This window comes from Alligator sinensis, unplaced genomic scaffold (genome assembly GCF_000455745.1).
Source record: "Alligator sinensis unplaced genomic scaffold, ASM45574v1 scaffold1581_1, whole genome shotgun sequence".
Lineage (NCBI taxonomy): Eukaryota > Metazoa > Chordata > Crocodylia > Alligatoridae > Alligator > Alligator sinensis.
The window spans coordinates 727,121-744,877 of record NW_005842641.1 but is presented as its reverse complement, the minus strand read 5'-3'; the positions used below and the strand labels follow the sequence as shown (position 1 = coordinate 744,877).

Below are 17,757 nucleotides of genomic sequence, written 5' to 3'. Positions count from 1 at the left end.
AAGTAGTGTTACCTTTAGCTGACTCGGTGACAATTTGAAAGCAAAATCTATCAGCTGTGTTGTCCAAAAATATCTTTGCCCTATTCATTTTGGTAGCATTTGTTTTTTATCTATATCCAGCTTAACTAATGATTTCTTGTGTAGCATGGTATCAAATTTATTTAACCGAAGTCTAGATCGATATTTAGAAATTCAGTTATCAAAGAAAGCTATTTGGATTTTCTGTTTACTCCCCATAATCCATTTTGATCCAGTAATATCTGAAGCCTTTCCCTAAAAGTCTTTTCCCCCAACTGGTGGGATACAAGTTTAAAGTAGGCCGCACACCTTTGAGATCTAAAGAAATTCCAAGGTTCCTCTACGTTCCTTTACATTTGTGGTCTCCCAGTAGACTGCCAGCACTACCTTAGCAGAACCTTTTTATCATTATTCCTCACAGTGATGATAAGCTTGGTCATTAAACTACAGTGAAAATGCAGAAAACTCAAACTGACTGTGAATTCTGATACTTCCATCAGTTTTCCATAGGATTATGACAAAGTCAACCAAAAAGTGCTTTTTCTTCCTAGAGGCTTCTGCTCTTTTAACTTCCATCCATGTTCTATACTATAAAATAGATGCGAGACAGATTGATTTCTTATATCATAAGACATTTTGGGCCAGATTCTGTTCTACCTAGTAGGCACCTATGTGGATTTAGGGGCCTAAGTGTGATTCTATTCCACCTTGCTCAAGTCATGAAAATCCATTCATGCCTTTATTTTTGTAACAGATGGTAATTTATCCTTAAGATTATGCCAGAAAAAAAGAAAAAAACGTCAAAGGGAAGAACGCAGCCATCTTTTACACTATTTCCCAAGGAGTGAAGCAGGGTGGAACATGATCACACTTAGGCACCTAAGTCCATTTACACGCCTACTAGTTTGACTAGAATCTGGCCCTTCACATTTAGCATTCTCAAAGTCCTGTTCAGAAACATATGGAGAGTAACAAGGCAATTTCAAAACTGAGATTCAATTCCGCAGAACCACTCCAACTCCCACTAGTTCAGATCCATTTTTCCAATTTTACTGACACAGACTTTATTGGGGGGGGGGGGGGGGGGTCGCATGATACAGAAGTAGCATTCTCAGCAGACTCAAACATTTGGCCCACAAAGCTGCTGCATCTGGCCTGCTAAACTACAGATGGACAAAGAAATTGGGAGGTGCAGCTAGCAGGGGGCAGGGTCTGCTTCTGAAACAAAGGCCCCATTGGATGTGACCTTTTACAGCACAGGGGCAAATGTGGACTAAGCCAACACAGCTCCTAAAGCCCCATGGCTACTGTCATTTGCACTGCCTCCGCTGTGACAAGCAACTACTTGGCCTGCTGTGCTGCCACTGGTTTCACCACTGCTGTTGCTTGCCCCATGGATCTGGCCTATAAAAAGTATCCTGGTTTGAATGTAGCCTAGGGCATGGCGGTGAGTTTGACACTCCTGCTTTAAAGCCATGTTGTTCTTAAGTCAGTAGAGCAATATAAATGAAATCAGCCAAATAAGAGCAACATTTGGCTTTACGCTTGTTGTTTTCATTCTTTGTCAGGGGACCACTACCTAAATAAAATTATTAAACACCACAAATTACTAGACATCAATTAAAAGTATCGTAGTTTTGTAAACAATTCTAACACCAGCCTTCTCACTCATATTATACACAGACTGTTTAAACTGTTTAAGAAGTTTTAATCACAAGTACCAAGTAACATGTAGTTGTTTTACTATTTGGGGGCTATAAAATGAAGCTAATGGTAGTCTTTTATTTGACTAGGAATTGAACAGGTCTTTTATATACTTTTTAATGTTATACATTTAGATAACTGCATATTACTTGTTCAACAAAATAACGTTTGACTGTTTACTATTGCATAAATAGTTCCAACTTTAATTAATGGAGATAATACTATCACCTGTATAACCTGTATCATAGCTGTTACCTCTGTACATATAGGTTTTTGGTCTATAATGGTATCTGCCTAATTAGAAGCTAATTAAAATATTTGCTTATTAGGGAAGGATTGCTATCTGATGTGCTTATGCACTATAATGACTGAGAACTCTAAAGTGAAACACACAATACTGATGCATTCGTTAACTGTCAGCTGACTTTGTAAATTGCGTATGATTGCATGAATAAACTAAATTTTTAGGTACAGTTTTTCAAACTGTTATAAGATTAGGATGAAGATGATACCTAAAACTGAGCTAGCTAAACAAATAAAGACAGGTCCATTTTTCAGTTATTCTGTACATTCACTTACAGAGGCAGGATATAAATGTTTTAACTGATGGTTATTAGTAATTTATTTTTCTGTGGGAACAAACTGGGTATTATGGCTGTGATCAGAACCATGTTTAAACCTTATACTTTTTAATGACTGAATATCCTTAGGAGGTATTTAATTGGCTTGCCTGAACTGTCCATTGCAACCTTAAGTATAAAATGTTTTGTACTTAATTTCTTATTTTGAAGCATTCTATTTTGAATGCTACCAAAATTTGGATTAGGAGATTACGTGATAAACCCTATGGACCTATAACCACAGAGCCTCTGTATTCCAAGAACACTCTACGTTCTATTACACTGGAAAACCCAAACTAAAGAAATGTTATACCCTATATATGAAGACTATGTATTGGCATAGTCACTCTTACCAAATTTCACAGCTGATGTGCAGAAAAAACAACATACCATATTTATTTGCATAGCGCACTCACCTTTTCCTCAAAAATTAGCCTTCCAAATTGGCGTGTCTTAAATGGGGAAGCTGCTTTTCTGCCCAGAACAGAAGTAAAGAGACACTGTAAGATGGCCATTGCTTCTTTCCTTCTTTTCCCTTCCCTCTAGCAGCTGCATGACCAGAGGGGTAGATTCAGGGCCACTACAGTGGTATGATCACATCTTGTGATTCCTGCTCCCCTCAAAGTTTAAAACCAACTGCCCACCAACAGCGGTGATAGGTACTGTAGTACTGATGGAATCAACTGATTTCATGGCTCATTATAATTTATCGGATTTCTGCTAATTACTCTTCAACTCGTAAGTGGCAATGATACTGTCTCCATTTTAATTGTCTTGATATTCCACTAATCAAGCTATCTTTTCTTCAGTAATTTTGCTGTTTGTTAGCTACTCCTGGTAGCTACTTCTGTTTCACAGCCCTGAAGACCATTTTTAGTTTCTAACAAAATCCTAGATCCACCCATGATGTCCAGTCTGCAGCAACAATTATAATTTCAGTTTTGACTGAACAACCAAAAGCTGATTACAATACAGCTGTGGAAGGTTAAAATAGCAGCTTTTGCCTGAGTAGAAAAGGGAGGGTGAGTGAGCTGAAGATTAGAGGGTTTGTCTATGCTGTATGCATCCACAAGTCTACAAGAATCTTTTTTCTTCATTCAGGGGTGTACTTAGTAGCCATGTTGGTCTGAGACAAAAAGACATACAAAAAACTAGAATTCTTGGTTCCAAAATGATACCTTTTATTAGACCAACTGGAAAATGGCAAGAACATTGTCCTTTTCTGCAAGCTTTCAGGATCAAGCTCCCAAAAGCTTGCAGAAAAGGACAATGTTCTTGCCATTTTCCAGTTGGTCTAATAAAAGGTATCATTTTGGAACCAAGAGTTCTAGTTTTTTGTGTGTCTTTTTCTTCATCCTGCAGTCTCAAAAACAAGGTGCACACCTTGAGGGCAGGTGGAATGCAAGAAAACACAGCATCTAGAAGTTTCTAACATTCACATTTCTCACAAGAAAACCACTCTCTCTCCAATCTCTCAGTTCTAATCCTCAAAGGGAATCTTACAAAACATTTTTTACAGACGAGCATATGAGCTTCACTTCATCAACCTCCTGGATACAAAAAATCATGGACTAAATACAGACATTGGATTTATGACACATTATAACCTGCTTGACACTGGACTCCCCAGGTACCTCTCCACTATTTACCTGCTACATTCATTCCCCTTCTCTCCCCCCCCCCCCTCCAGCCTGTCTCTCACCCACTGACTCCTCAATTTACATCTTCACTAACTGCCTGTTTTGCATGCATACCAGCCCAGCCTCTGGCTTCTTTACTATTCATTCCATCCAGAAGAGCACACACCAACTACAAAGGCTTCCTCAGCCTGACAAAGGCTTCTTAAACCCAAAAGCTTGCTAAGAAAAATTGTCCAACTATTTAAGTTGGTTTAATAAAAGATATCAGATTCACCCAAAGAACCTTGTCTGCCTATGTCCTTAGACCAACACAGCTAGAACCTACACCCCACCACATGCAATTAAAATAATTAAAATGACTGAATACAGAAATGTTTTACTCTAACAGAAAAAATAGTGATTTGTAATTGCAATCAGAATTTTCCTTACTTGTGAAATAATAAGTATATACTGGGATTGTTGTTCTTGATTCCATACCTATCATCTTGTAGGAAGAAAACTATTTGCAGTGTTAGTCTTTAGTATACCTAAAGACACCTCAAAGCAGTAAGAGCAGCACTGGAAAGTGATCTTCTATATCACACCAAACACCACTAATATTTAAGCACTGATAAGGCCACTGACTTTGACTTTTGCCAGTGCAGGATCTTCAAATATACAATTTCATCAAAAACATTTACTGATGTCAGGTCAAGATGTTTGGCTTGACTGGGATCAAACACTCTGCATGTCCTGAATAAAATAGCTGAGGATTGGAAAAAAAAAAAGCATCAGCACAGCACATGTGCATTTCAACTCTCCTTACTGCTCTCTTTATCACTGATTAAATATTGCTGCTTTTGGTGTGACTTAAAAGATCAAAGATCATCATACGTGTTCAGTTGTTTGACCATAAGAGTTTGCTCACCTGGCAAGATCTGCTAAGTCATTTGCTGCTTTATGTGCCCTGATGTCTTTTTTTCCTAAGTAGTAAGAGATGCCATTATTTTTACAGCTAATGTTTATATCACTCTGGCAAACCACATAAAGAGGACACATCCCTCAACTGCTGAACTACAACTCTGCTCAGTCTTGAGAAAATTCCACATAATCCTAAAGGTGTTGCCATGAATATTAACAGCTTCAAGCCAACTGTTCCTTCTTGTGATTATCAGTGAAAATGGTTTTGCAGTCACATTCCTTGTTATCTGGACAACGTGACAAAATCATGCCTGGAGGGCATGGAAGGCAGTAAAAGGCTGGTGTTGTACTGCAATAACAACTTAATTCCTATAAACAAGTTTTTCCATGCAACTACCTTGAACAAACTGTGCTGTGCAAGTCACACATACTGAATTCAGAAAAAGCCTTCAGACTTCTGTCGTGCATGTAATATTGCCACTTCAAAAAGCGATCATTTTGTTAAAAGGAACCCTACAGTTCTGAATTGTATCCTTGACTTCCTGACTGTCTGGAAGCTACCAGTTACAATTACAAGAGTCTAAAGTCAGAGTTCTGTTTCACATGGCAGTCTCCCAGCCACATATAGCGGCATTTTGGCCCTCAGGCACAGTTTACAACTCTATTACCCAGGCAGTAAGAGCATTCAAGTTTCCACATGGCTACTGCCATACACGGATAAGTATGCAGATCTGTATACTCCTACCTGAGCATACATGCCTGTCTCCCCCCCAAAAAAAAAACCCATCAAAAAACAAGGAGGAGGACTTTTCCATATTTTAGCCTCAATAGTTGAGTGCTCAGGGCATCTACCCAGGAAACAGGAAACCACATTCTAGGGCCCCCTCACCCAGAGACACTCAAATTGAAGTTGATATTTTTATATGAACTAAAGAATTAATTAAATTAGATCCATCTTTACATTCATTTGAAAGAATTCACTACGTTTATAAAAATTCATAATTTATGCCACTATTGTGACTGCCATGACAAAACAGTAATATATCATTGTCATCTAAATTTTTAAAGCTCAAAAGCTACATTATCCAAAACTGTTGTTGTCAAACCCATTTGGCAACAAATGAATAATGCCATGGCACCTCTACTACACAAACACTGAAAACTATAAAAGCAGTATTTTCATAATATTAGGAAAAATCAGTATAAAAGGAAACTACACTTTTTTATGTACATCACAGCATATTAGAAGTACACAAAATATGAGATTTCAAACTTTTACAATAGAGTAGAGGAATTACTTTCTGTGATTTGCATGGGACAGTGTGATATTAGCTTTTTTTGGAATAATATGATACTATTGACTAATATTCATCTTATAGTCCACTGTAATGCCCAAGTACTTTTCTGCAGTAATACAGCATAACCAGTTGTTCCCCAATTTGTACTTGTGCATTTGATTATGCCATCTTTAGTGCAGTACTTTGCATTTGTCCTTAATTAATTTCATCACGTTGATTTCAGACCATTTCTTCAATTTAACAAGGTCATTTTGAATCTTAATCTTACTCTCCATGGTGTCTGCTACTCCAACCCACCTTGTGGTCAGCTACAAATTTGCTAAATATGTACTCAATCCCATCCTCCCAGTCTTTTGTGAAGATGATGAATACTGGTTTCCCTCGCTTGATGCTGTACATGCGTTCCTGGAAAACGGCGCATAACTCGAATTCGCATAAAGAGAACCCACTTTAACAAATAGGGGTATGTTCCAAGACCTCAACTGTACTGACCCCCAGATCCATTTCTACCACTTTTACAAGACAATTTTGGTACTCTCCAACAGCAGACAGTACACACAAGCACAGGGTGGTGGTGAATGTTACCATAATGGGGACAGCAACTACGGAAACACACGTCACAGACAACGAGTGAGGAGCACAGATCTATACAGGAGACTAAATTTTGATCCACATCACTCCCACAATGCACTGCACAAAGCAGCTGACTGTGGGCTTCCACCACACTGATCGTATAAGAGTAAATTTACCTTGCATATAACAAATTTTTGGTATAAAAAGGGTCATCACATAAGAGCAAATTCACACATACAGAACCCACATAAAGTGAGGGAAACCTGTAGTACTAAGTTTAGGATATCAAACACTGATAGGCAGGGTCAGGCCTGAGACAATGCCAGCTGACCATTATCTATACAGACCATCATCTACACACTCTTGGCCATCTCTGATTCCTACCACTGCTGGCCAACAGGGCAATGCCATAGGATCTTCAGTAGGGTACCACAGAGCCTTGTGCCCTGACTGACCTGGTATGATACTACTCTATCTCTTATGCTCTATGAGTCTGGGTGGTGAGCAGTGATGGTATGCCAAGTTCTGGGCCCCTTACAGCTATCATGGAAATCAGCCAGAGCTAAGAATTTTCAAGGCCAGGTGATGGTGCAGAGGCCAAAATCCACAGATGTTCATAAGCCTCACCCATCACACATGTAGATCAAGAAGTCTTAGAGGCTGAGGGGAGTCCATCTTCCAACACTTTGATGAGGGGGAATAGTGCTTCCTACACCTGCTTCTAAAAGGCTGTGTGCCTGTGCCAGAGAATAGGTGCTGATTTCCCCAAATTTGGAGATACAATTCCAGGTTTGTCCCCAGTGTTGGAAGGTGTACAGGGTCATGTCTATGCTTCTAATCTTGTACTGCATGTGAAGGTCAGGGATTTATATTTGAGAAACAGGAAGGACAGGGAGAATAAGCTCTTTCTCATCTTAAAAGACAGACCCTGAAGCAAAAAAAAACAACCTTGCAAGCACTCTTCCTGGTTCAGCAAAGCTGTTTTCCTGCTAGTAAACCATTAACTAAAAGAGGCTTTGCAACTTCAGAGACTCTAAGGCCATTAGGAACTCATGGTAAGTGCTCCATCTCTAGCTAGGTGGTTGAAAAGAACTGAGGTACAGGTAGTTCTCTCAGCACAGGGGAACAAGGAGGCACAGAACTAGAGTGCACTCTATGGATACTACTACAGCAAAAAAGGCTCTGGTCATAGCTGAGAGCATGAGATACACCCACTAATGAGGATGTGTATGCACACAGTTACACAAAGAATTTCAGTTTCTTCTTTCTAGTTCATGATTTTCTTATTCTCCTGTCATTTAGATTTCTTTCAGGCAGTTCTGTAAGTTTCTCACCGTCTCTGACTGTATTTCATTCTATGTTCTGCCACTATGTGACAATTTTTCTATACCTTCCTCTTCATATAAAAGCTCTTCTTTATTCATTTGCCTATACCATCTCTTCCACCAGATCCATGTTTGTTATAATATTTCAACTGAAATGTCTACAAACTCAAACAATTCTTTTCTCCCCATTTACTTCTCATAGTAGGTATCTTATTTACATTATAAATCCTTTAAGCCAGAGCTGTCTAACTTCTTCATGGCTGGGGGCTGCACATCACAGAGGCTGAAACCAGCATGGCCACACCTCCCTGGCTACAAGCTCCCATGTGGGTGAGCTGCACCCTCCACCCCACCCTGTAATGCTGTATGCCATGTGTGGGCAGGCAGCCTCCTCTCACCTCCTTAGTAGTGGGCTTCCACAGCACTGCAGGCTGCACTGTTATGCTGCTCTGCCCTGCACCATCTGGTAGGGTAGGGGCAGGAGTGAAGGGGGCCAGAGAAGAGAGGGGGAGCCTGGAAAACCTAGCTGTAGCAGCATCTGATGTAATGAGGGGACAGGGGGAGCCCCATGGCTGCAGATTAAACCCTAAGAGGATGCCAGTTGGGCAGCCCTGCTTTAAGCTACAGGGTCAGGATTGGCATCTCAGGCCTACAGGAGACATCTGATGAGACACAATGTGTACTGCAAATTTTCCTGGGATGTCAAAATACCAGATGTTTCTTCAGAAAACTTTGCTCAGAGTAAAGGAGCGGTTAAAGCAAAATGACAGTATCAAGCAACAGTCTCTACCTTTAACAATTAATTCTCCTTTTTTCAGTAATTTAAGTTAGATTCTTAATATTTAGCATGAGACAAGTGTAATCACAAAAAAAAGTAAATAAATGTTCAGTTCATATAATAGTTACTGAATTCTCATGTTACACATTTATATGATAGCCTGTGACAGTTCCGTCTCACTTGAAACAAGCCACATTCAATGCTAATTCTAAGGTGGCTGAGCATAAATAAGGACATGATTATACTCTCACTGACTTTAGTGGATGTGGGCCTAGATTTGATCCATGCTAGTGGAATAACTTGTATACCTTTCAGTATGCAGTTGTCTCTCTCTCCATTTCTATATAGTATACCATATTTCATTTTGAAAGCAGTTAGGCTACGTCTCTTTTTATAACTGATATCAATTCTTTAAAGAGCGATTCTTGTGGACTCGTCTGTCATTTGCAATATGCATATGTAAGACAACTTACAAATATATAAGCAACTGCTTACTTGGAAATAGTTATACAGGTATTGAGAATAGAGCTGAGTACTTATAAGTCATTCATCAGATGCAGATCAAATTCAATAACAGCTTCAAACTGGAAAAAAACAGGGGGCTAGATTCAATAAATTTGTATTTAAAGCCCTATTATAAGGGTTGCCGCTCAGAAAATGGAAAAATGTCCAAATATGTATGTTCAATAGGCCTGTGCAAATAGGAAAGTATTTGATTCAGATTCGATCAATTTGGAGGACAGAAATTCCATTTGGAGATTCGGAACACTGTCCTGAATTGATTCAGCCAAATTGGCTTCACAAGATTCGGAGAGATTCAGTGATTCGGATCAGCCGGGGAGAGGCAGGCCCAGCTGAGTGGCTGCAGGTTCTCTCACGGCTCCTCTGGCTGTGCCTGCCTCTCTCTGGGTGGGGGGAGCCGCGGGAGAAGCGCCCATGGCTGCCCTGCCCGGCCCCATCCCCTGCCTGGCCCCAGCTTAGTCCTGGCGTTTCAAAAAAAAAAAAGCCCCGCACTCACTGGCTGCAGCAGCGGCAAGCAGGGGCCTCTGGGTGCTCATGACAGAGCCCCCCCATGCAGTGCGGGGCAGCAACAGGAATCACCCCCCTCTCCCCGCTTCTCCCATGAGGCAGCTGTCACATCGGGTGGGTGCAGTGCATCTTAACAGGGTGCTGTGCACTGTCTGGGAGCTGGGGCCGCTAGGGCTGAGTGCTGCCAGGTTCTGGCTGACAGGTGGAGCCACCCCAGCTCCCAGACAGGACACAGTACCCTGCTGAGCCATGCTGCACGTGTCATGGGGCAGCTGCTGTGAGGGTGCCAGGTGGGGGGGGTGGTGATCCCCTCTGTTCCCCACTGCCCTGTGCTGTGGGGAGGGGGGCTCTGCCACAAGCCCTCAGAGGCCCCAAGCCCCACTGCCAGAGACAGTGAGTGTGGGGCCAGGAGGCTGAGTCGGGAGGGGAACGCTGTGCCTGCCTCTGCTCCAGCAGGGGGAGCCGCGGGGCCTATGCCCTGCTGCCGCTTGCCCAGCTAGCATGGCAGGGACACAATGCAGGCATGGCTCACTCAGGGAGGCAGCAGGGCATAGCCCCCACTCCCAGAGCTACTGCACCTGCATCAGCACTGGGAGCAGGGCCTCTGCCCTGCCACCACTTGCCAGCTGGTGTGGGGGGTGGAGGATGCAGGCACGGCAGTGCTGGGAGCCGGAGCTATACCCCCACACCCCACTGTCCCCCTCCCTGAGTAATGCACCCTGGCTGGGCAGCTTGTGCCAGCCCCAGCCCCAATTCCTCCCCACCCCCTCCCCCAACCCCAACAGACTTACCAGCTGGAGGCAGCTGTGTCAGCTGCCCGTTTAGTCTATGGCCGAATCTCCGAAGCAGCTGAATCTTTTCTGAAGCTTTTCCGAATCGATTTGGATGCTTCTAATCAATTCGGAGCTTTTAACCGGTTTCCTGATTTGATTCGGATTTGGACATTCAGTCCCCGAATTGGGCCAAATCTCCTCTAAATTGAATCAGCTACTGAAGCTTTGCACAGCCCTAATGTTCAATCCCTTCCTATGCCCGACAAGATTTAACACTACATCACCCATATCAAAGCAGTAACAAAGGCATTCTCCTGAAAGCCTGGAGAATTACAGTGTGAAGAAAACCAAAACCTTAATTTAGAGGCATAATTTTTATCCCCTGCTCCTGCAGATACACTTCTGGACATGGGGCTGTATCTGCTCGGTTGTATACCTGCCAGGGGAAAGACTCCTCAGAGAAGGCAGCCAAACTGGATCCCCCTTTAAGTTAGTACTCTGGCACTAGTGTCCCTCTTACCCCTCCTTAGTTACCTTAATTGGTCACCCAACTCTAATTAAGAAAGCATGTTTGCATTTCTAATTGTGTTTAATGTGGTAAGTATGAAAAGGTTAATTTCCCCTTTTACCTGTTCTATTCTCCCTTTTCACCTAAACATGTTTCTCTATCACTTGATTTCCTTCTCTCCTTGGTCCCCTGGGTATACTCTGAATTTAGTTGATTACTAGCTTGCCGGGCCAGTCCATCAATAAGTTCAGTCCCTTAGGTCTATTCTGCTATCTAGGTATATGTTCTCATCACTATCAATGACATTTTTCTTACTCTCCCCTTAAGTAGCAGTGAACCCTAAGGTAGGGTAAACTCTTTTTGTTTTTTTCTTGTTGCTTTAACAGGCATCCCAAACCTCCTTTCCAATAAAAAAACCTGCCATTTATAAAAACAACAGCAAATAAGGTGGAGCAAATGCCAAGTTACCCACCTGCTATTTGTAGATCACGTTCACTTTGGCTCCAATTCAAAGTCCACTGAAATAACCAAAGACAACCACCAACTTCAATGGCCTTTGAATCAGACCCTTTGACAGATGCTGGTTAAACTTTTCCCAATAATATAAAATCATTTATAGTCTCCATGGGCACCTATATATGTGCAGTGAGGCTGCTCTGACATGCTGTACTGACAATGCATCAGAGCAGATTTGATTTATTGAGTCCACTGGAGCATGGTAATCACCAAGCTCCAGCTGACTCCAGCATCACATGTATCAGCATCCCCATGCTGAAAAATGGCAGTAGGGGTACTTTAACTAAAGTTTGAACGAACTTCAATTAAAGACCCTCTGCCACCATTTTTCAGCATGGGGACATTTAGACACGTGACATGCTCTCAGAGCTGCTTTAATTAAAACACCCTCCCCCTCCCAAAGCACATGTATAGACACCCCTTGTTTCTAATTCACGTTCTATTTTCAATTCTACATTATATAGTATACTTCTGCCTTTAAATAATTAAGTAATGTCCTTGCCCTCATAGTACAATTTTGTATTTGCCCACATCTCTATGCTTTTTTTAATTCAAGGCACATCCCTTATCTATTAGGGTGTCCCTTATTCTATTTCCAAACACAGCTTGATTCTCAGGACCTCACCACATTGACTACCCAACCTAATATTTCTTCCTCAGTGCTTTCCAATTTAAAGACCCTGTTTATAGCCACCTACATTTTCCAGGACAGATTCACTTTCATGCCCAGAAATCCACACTGTTCACTTCTAATTCAGATAGTGGTAACTTCCCTAGAATCAAGTTAATTTCAGTCTCACCAATACCCAGAGTTTAAGTAAACAAGTAATTACCTCTAATGTCATCACCTCTCTCTAAAACATGTCATCATATTTTCATACTAAATTACAAGGTGACAGCTTTAATAGGGCTGGATATCAAAGTACCTGAACAGCAGCATTTTGCACAAAAATGAGCATTACTATTTGTTGCCTACTATAGCTGCACAAAGACAACAACAGCTGAGCTGTAAAGCAATATTATATTTTTGTGGAATTCCATCCCACTATAAAACCTCTTTGTTTTACACTGGGCAAAATGTTTGGATCTTTGTGTCATCCAGGCTTTAATTTATGTTTTAAAAATCTGGCATGTATTAGTTTAGCAGCAACTGCATATTTTAAGGTCCTATCTGTGCATTTAAATTTCAGTAAATTGCATAAGTTGCAAAGCATGATGCCTAAAATAAATAATAATGTATAAACTATTTCTACTGTCTTTACTTTTCCACAAGAACATCAGAATATTTGCAGTTTTCTTTTCTGGGACACATGAGCAGGAAAATTAAGTAAAATGATTTAATTGCTGCTCCTAATTTTTACCAGTGAAGGCAAAAGAAGATTTCAAACCCTAGAATGAATGAGTAATCTGGAGCATCATGGGACATATATTTTTGCAATCTCTCTTCCTACAAAGTGTACTTCAGCTTTTTAAAACTGTGGTGCCAAGTAATAAAGAAATATAATCAGGTGAGTTTATTATGATTTAGAAATCTCAAGTCTTTGGCCAGTTTAACTTCAGAATTTATTTTAGAAATCAAAATACAGACATCAACAACTAAAGAATTATATGTCTTTCAGTTAACAAAAAAGAGAAACGGGGTATTAAGGATAGTATTTTCGAGCACAGGTACCTATGGTTACATATTTAAATACACATGGCTTTACTTTCCAACTTGCCAGGCACTTACAACTGCTATTCATTTCATTTAGGTTCTAAAAATGAGTTTATATGCTTAACTTTATGATCCCAACCTGCAAAATATTGTCTTGTGTGTCTTAGATAACACAAGGAAAAGAACAGAAATGACTAAAATTTAAATCAGGAATCCCTACACCCATGTCTTCCTAAACCATTAAATCACACTTCCTCTCAAGTGTGGAAGGGGATAACAGAAGTAAATCCAAGGGAGCTCTGTTCAGCAGCAGAGGCAGGTGAAGGTGGGAGGAAAACTTCTGGAATCTGTGCAAGTGAGGAATGTATTAGACATAATAAAGAAGCATGCCAAAAGGAGAAGCAGCAGCTATTGGGAGTCCGTCCAGGAAAGAGGGGCAGCTACAGGAACAAAAAAGCAGTTACTGAGCTATTTCAGAAGTGGGAAGTAGCAGAGGAGTTAGAAGGAGTTGTTTCTAGCACAAAGGAAGCAGAGGTTTTAGAAACACAGGCATTACTGAAAGAGCGTATCATCGGGCAAGGAAGAAGCAAAATGAAATCAAGAGAAAATAATGCTTTTAGGGGACAATGAGAACAAGGACATTTGTTTCTCTGCTGCCATATTAGCTTCCACCATTTGGGAAATTTCAAACATACATGGCATACATTTACTGGTTCACTGTAGGTCCATCTTGCCCAGTCTCCTGTGTCACAAAGTGACAGAGTGTGGATGCTGAAAGGGAGGGTGAACTGGGTGCGACCAGGGATTTTTCCACTGTTCTTCTCCCACTTGCAGCCTCCAGCATTTAGGGTCTAGGAAGTTCTGACTCAGAGGCTGTGCGCCTTACTTCTCTAGTTCTTCTCTATCCTTCTTGAGGTATGGGGACCAAAATTGGGCACAGTATTCAAAGTGTGGATGCACCATGGACTTATAAATGGTAATAATGATACTTTCCATTTTGTTTACAGTTCCCTTCTTAATAATTCCTAACATTTTGTTTGGGGGTTTTTTTGATGGCTGCTGAGCACTGAGATGATGTTTTTTAGCAAGCTGTCCACAAAGACTCCCAGATCTCTTTCCTATGCAGCAATAGCTAATGCATAGCCAATCACAGCACATGTATAGTTTGGGTTATGATACCATTGTATCATATTTTATACAATAGTCCTTGATCTTTTTAGAGTCATGGCATCCCTCCACCACTTTTTTCAAAGATGACAGCACCCCTGGTTGAGAACCACTGTTGGCATTGCCTCATTACCTCCATGCTTCTCGAATAGGTGTTACTGCCTCCGGATAAACTGCATGTGTGCTGCACAACCAGCCCAGAAAGGGCTGTGCCATATGGTCATGCTCCTGCTTCATTAGGGCTGTGATCAGCCTAATGCAGACATGAGCTGCCTTGTGCAATGAAGCCCTTGCCAGTCAGCCACCCCCAACTCCCATCCCCACCTCTGCCACTGCTCCTGGAAACAGAAGCAAGTGGGCAGAACTGTCCCATGTGCCTCTGTTTCTGGGAGGAGCTTATCAGGGGATGGACCCAGAAGGTCTACAGCCAAGCCAGTTCCTGCCTGCTTTTGGCTGATCAAATCCCTAATGCAGCATGAGTGTGTATGGGGCAGTTTGACCTGGTTGCCATTGCAGTAGCAGCATGTGTATGATGTATAACACTCCTGAGGATGTCATGGCACCACAGCTGAGAACTACTGTTTTATACATTTGTTAACACCTTCTGCTTATGTACTCTCAGTATAAGAGTGTAACTTAATTGGTTAAAATTATTCATGTCAAAAGGTATTTATTAATATATAACCTTAAATTAAGCTCAATTCTGAGGGTTGTACACTAAACCAATATCTAAATCCACTGCAGAATGTGAATTCAGACAGCAGGGCCTGAGAAAATTTTGCTGCAAAATCAAGTTCCATATCCCATTATTTAAGAATTCCAGGGACCCTGCGTACACTTCAGGCTGTTTTCTCCTTTACTGCCTTTTCAAATTGTTCGGCACAGGGAACGAAAGCACAACAAAAAGTGCAACAATAAATAGTTCTCTTACCGGAGTGAGTGCTCCTTCTGCCTGAGCCTCCATTGGACTTGTAGGTGTGGCTGCAAGAAACTGACCACCAGCTCCACACAGAAGTTCTAGTTTATCTGTAAGCTGTTCAGAAGCAGCAACAGCATGACACTCAACAGCTAGGCCAAGCTCCACTCCCAAGGGTTCATTCTTGGTATGGATGTTGTTTCCTGCCCAAGTACCTTGTCTGACATGCTCCTCTTGGGGGGACTCCTCTAGGACTTGTAGCACCTCAGGCTCTTCATCTGAGGGACTTCCAGTTGTTTTATGCACTAAAGCCCCATTGGTCCTGAAATCCTGCAGGTCCCGTTCCTTATCTACTATCACCCACTCCTTGGAATCAACCTCCTGCCGGCAGGAGCTCAGATTGACAGCTACAAATCCATTGCTAACAACACCATCGACCTGTTCTGGAGAACTGGCTGAGGCAGGCTTAGAAGCATCAGGGAGGTATTCTTCATCATAATGCCAGATGTGGTCAGTGCGGACAGTCACAGCAGGAACATGCATTTTCTGAGGAAGAGGAGAAGGAGCAGCAACAGCAGTTTCTTTCCCAACATTTGAGTCTTTCTGCATCTTCTCCAAGCTTAGAAAAGAAGTTACATATGAATTAAGAATGAACAGCATTATATAAGGGCTCTGCTACACATTCAAATTAAAGCTGAATAGAAACCAAATATAGAGTTGTTACACATTTTCAAACACCAACTTTATAGCTGGTTGGCTCTTTTTAGAGCTGGATAGTCATTTTTATCATGTGATAATTACTTTGCACATGTGGCTGATCTACATTGTGCGATTAAGCGGTTAATTGTGCGATCATTATTTGTGCGTGTGGCCTGTCTAAATTTATTTGACAATTCACCTGTTAATTGCATAATATATGCAATGTGTAGCAGGGGCCTAAGTAACAGCATCTGAACTTAGTCACTGGAGCTATACTAAGCTGAGCCTCCTACAATACTTTAAAATTAGCCTTTAAGAGCTCAGACCTTTCAGAATTAGTCTATAAGAGCTTAGACCTTCAAGATATGGGATGAAAAACAAACTCAGTATCCTACAAGGGTTAACTCTGCAAGCATTAATAAGTGGCACAGCTATGATGATCATGAACGGATGAGCTAACCCAGCGGGGAGCCAACTTTTTTGGCAGGCGTGCTACAAAGCAAGCCCTGCCTTTCTCCTGAGTTCCACTATGATCACCTTACCCCACCTGATCTGCTGCTCTGCTTTCTACTCTCTGCCACTGTGTTCCCTGCTCCCTCCCCAATCTGCCGTGTATCAAACAGAGAGGCTATCCATGACACTTCTCATATGTATGCTATGGGTTGGCCACCCCTAAGCCAGACAATACACAGTTCCCTGTTCCAAGCCAGAGAAATTCAGGAACAAATACAACCAGAAGAAGGGAGTTAATTATTTCTTTCACTCCAATTTCTCCCTCCTAGTTACCCAAAAATATTCTAACATCAGATGAAGGTGGAAGAAAGACCACAGCGATTCCTGTATAAATTATGTAGGTTTAATTAAACTGGGTATGTATGCATGCACATTAAATTAAACTATTTTCTCAAGAGAGAGAAGAGCACTGGGTATTACTGAGATGGTCAGGGTATCATTAGCTGGCCAGTGCAGTGAGTGTGATATTGTGCCTTAAACTCAAAGATGAGCAAAAGAATCAGAAATCTCAAGCAGCACTTACAGAAATGCATTCAACAGCATTTGCAAATGTTTTGCATATAAAATGCATCTCTTGCTAAACAAGGGCACAGTAGCAATCACATTGAAAGTAAGGGGAAGGAGGAAGAAACATGATAAATCAAGGGAAAACTGAAAACAAGAAGCCAGCTCAAAATTTCAGCCTGAGGTTAATGCTAAAATATTGAAGATGGATTCAGTAATTGCCTTTCGGTAACAAACAAGAAAAGAGAATTAAGAGACTGATGGATGATACTGATGTTTAGCACATCAAATTTTGTTGTTTACACCTTGGTGGCTGTTATATAATGAACCAACCTAAATATACCCTTCTGCCTATTTGCTGCTATTTTGCTTTTGGGACAGAACATCTTTCCACGGCATCTCACATTCTCTTGTTTTGTCAGATGGGTTAATGAAGAACACTAATGATCTTTGTTGATCAGGAATGCAAATTTCTCCCATGTGAGATAGGGGGGGGATTAATGAAAAAGAGAACATTACTTCCATTTGAGGTCTTTCTCCATCCTTAACTTAATACCACATGCAATTTTATGTTTCAGTTTCAAATGTTAGGTGACCAGCTCTTTAAATCCCTCTAGTCTAT

The 17,757-nt window shown here is 41.3% G+C and overlaps 1 protein-coding gene across 7 annotated transcripts in view; it reads right to left on the bottom strand.

The window, feature by feature from the left end:
• The window catches only part of TTBK2 (tau tubulin kinase 2), a 171,699-nt gene that overhangs the window by 37,563 nt on the left and 116,379 nt on the right, over positions 1-17,757 (bottom strand). For all 7 annotated transcript variants that reach the window (XM_025215335.1, XM_025215333.1, XM_025215334.1 and 4 more), the window contains one exon: positions 15,435-16,038. In XM_025215335.1, the coding sequence (XP_025071120.1) occupies positions 15,435-16,038 (604 nt within the window). The remainder of the gene's footprint in view (positions 1-15,434; positions 16,039-17,757) is intronic.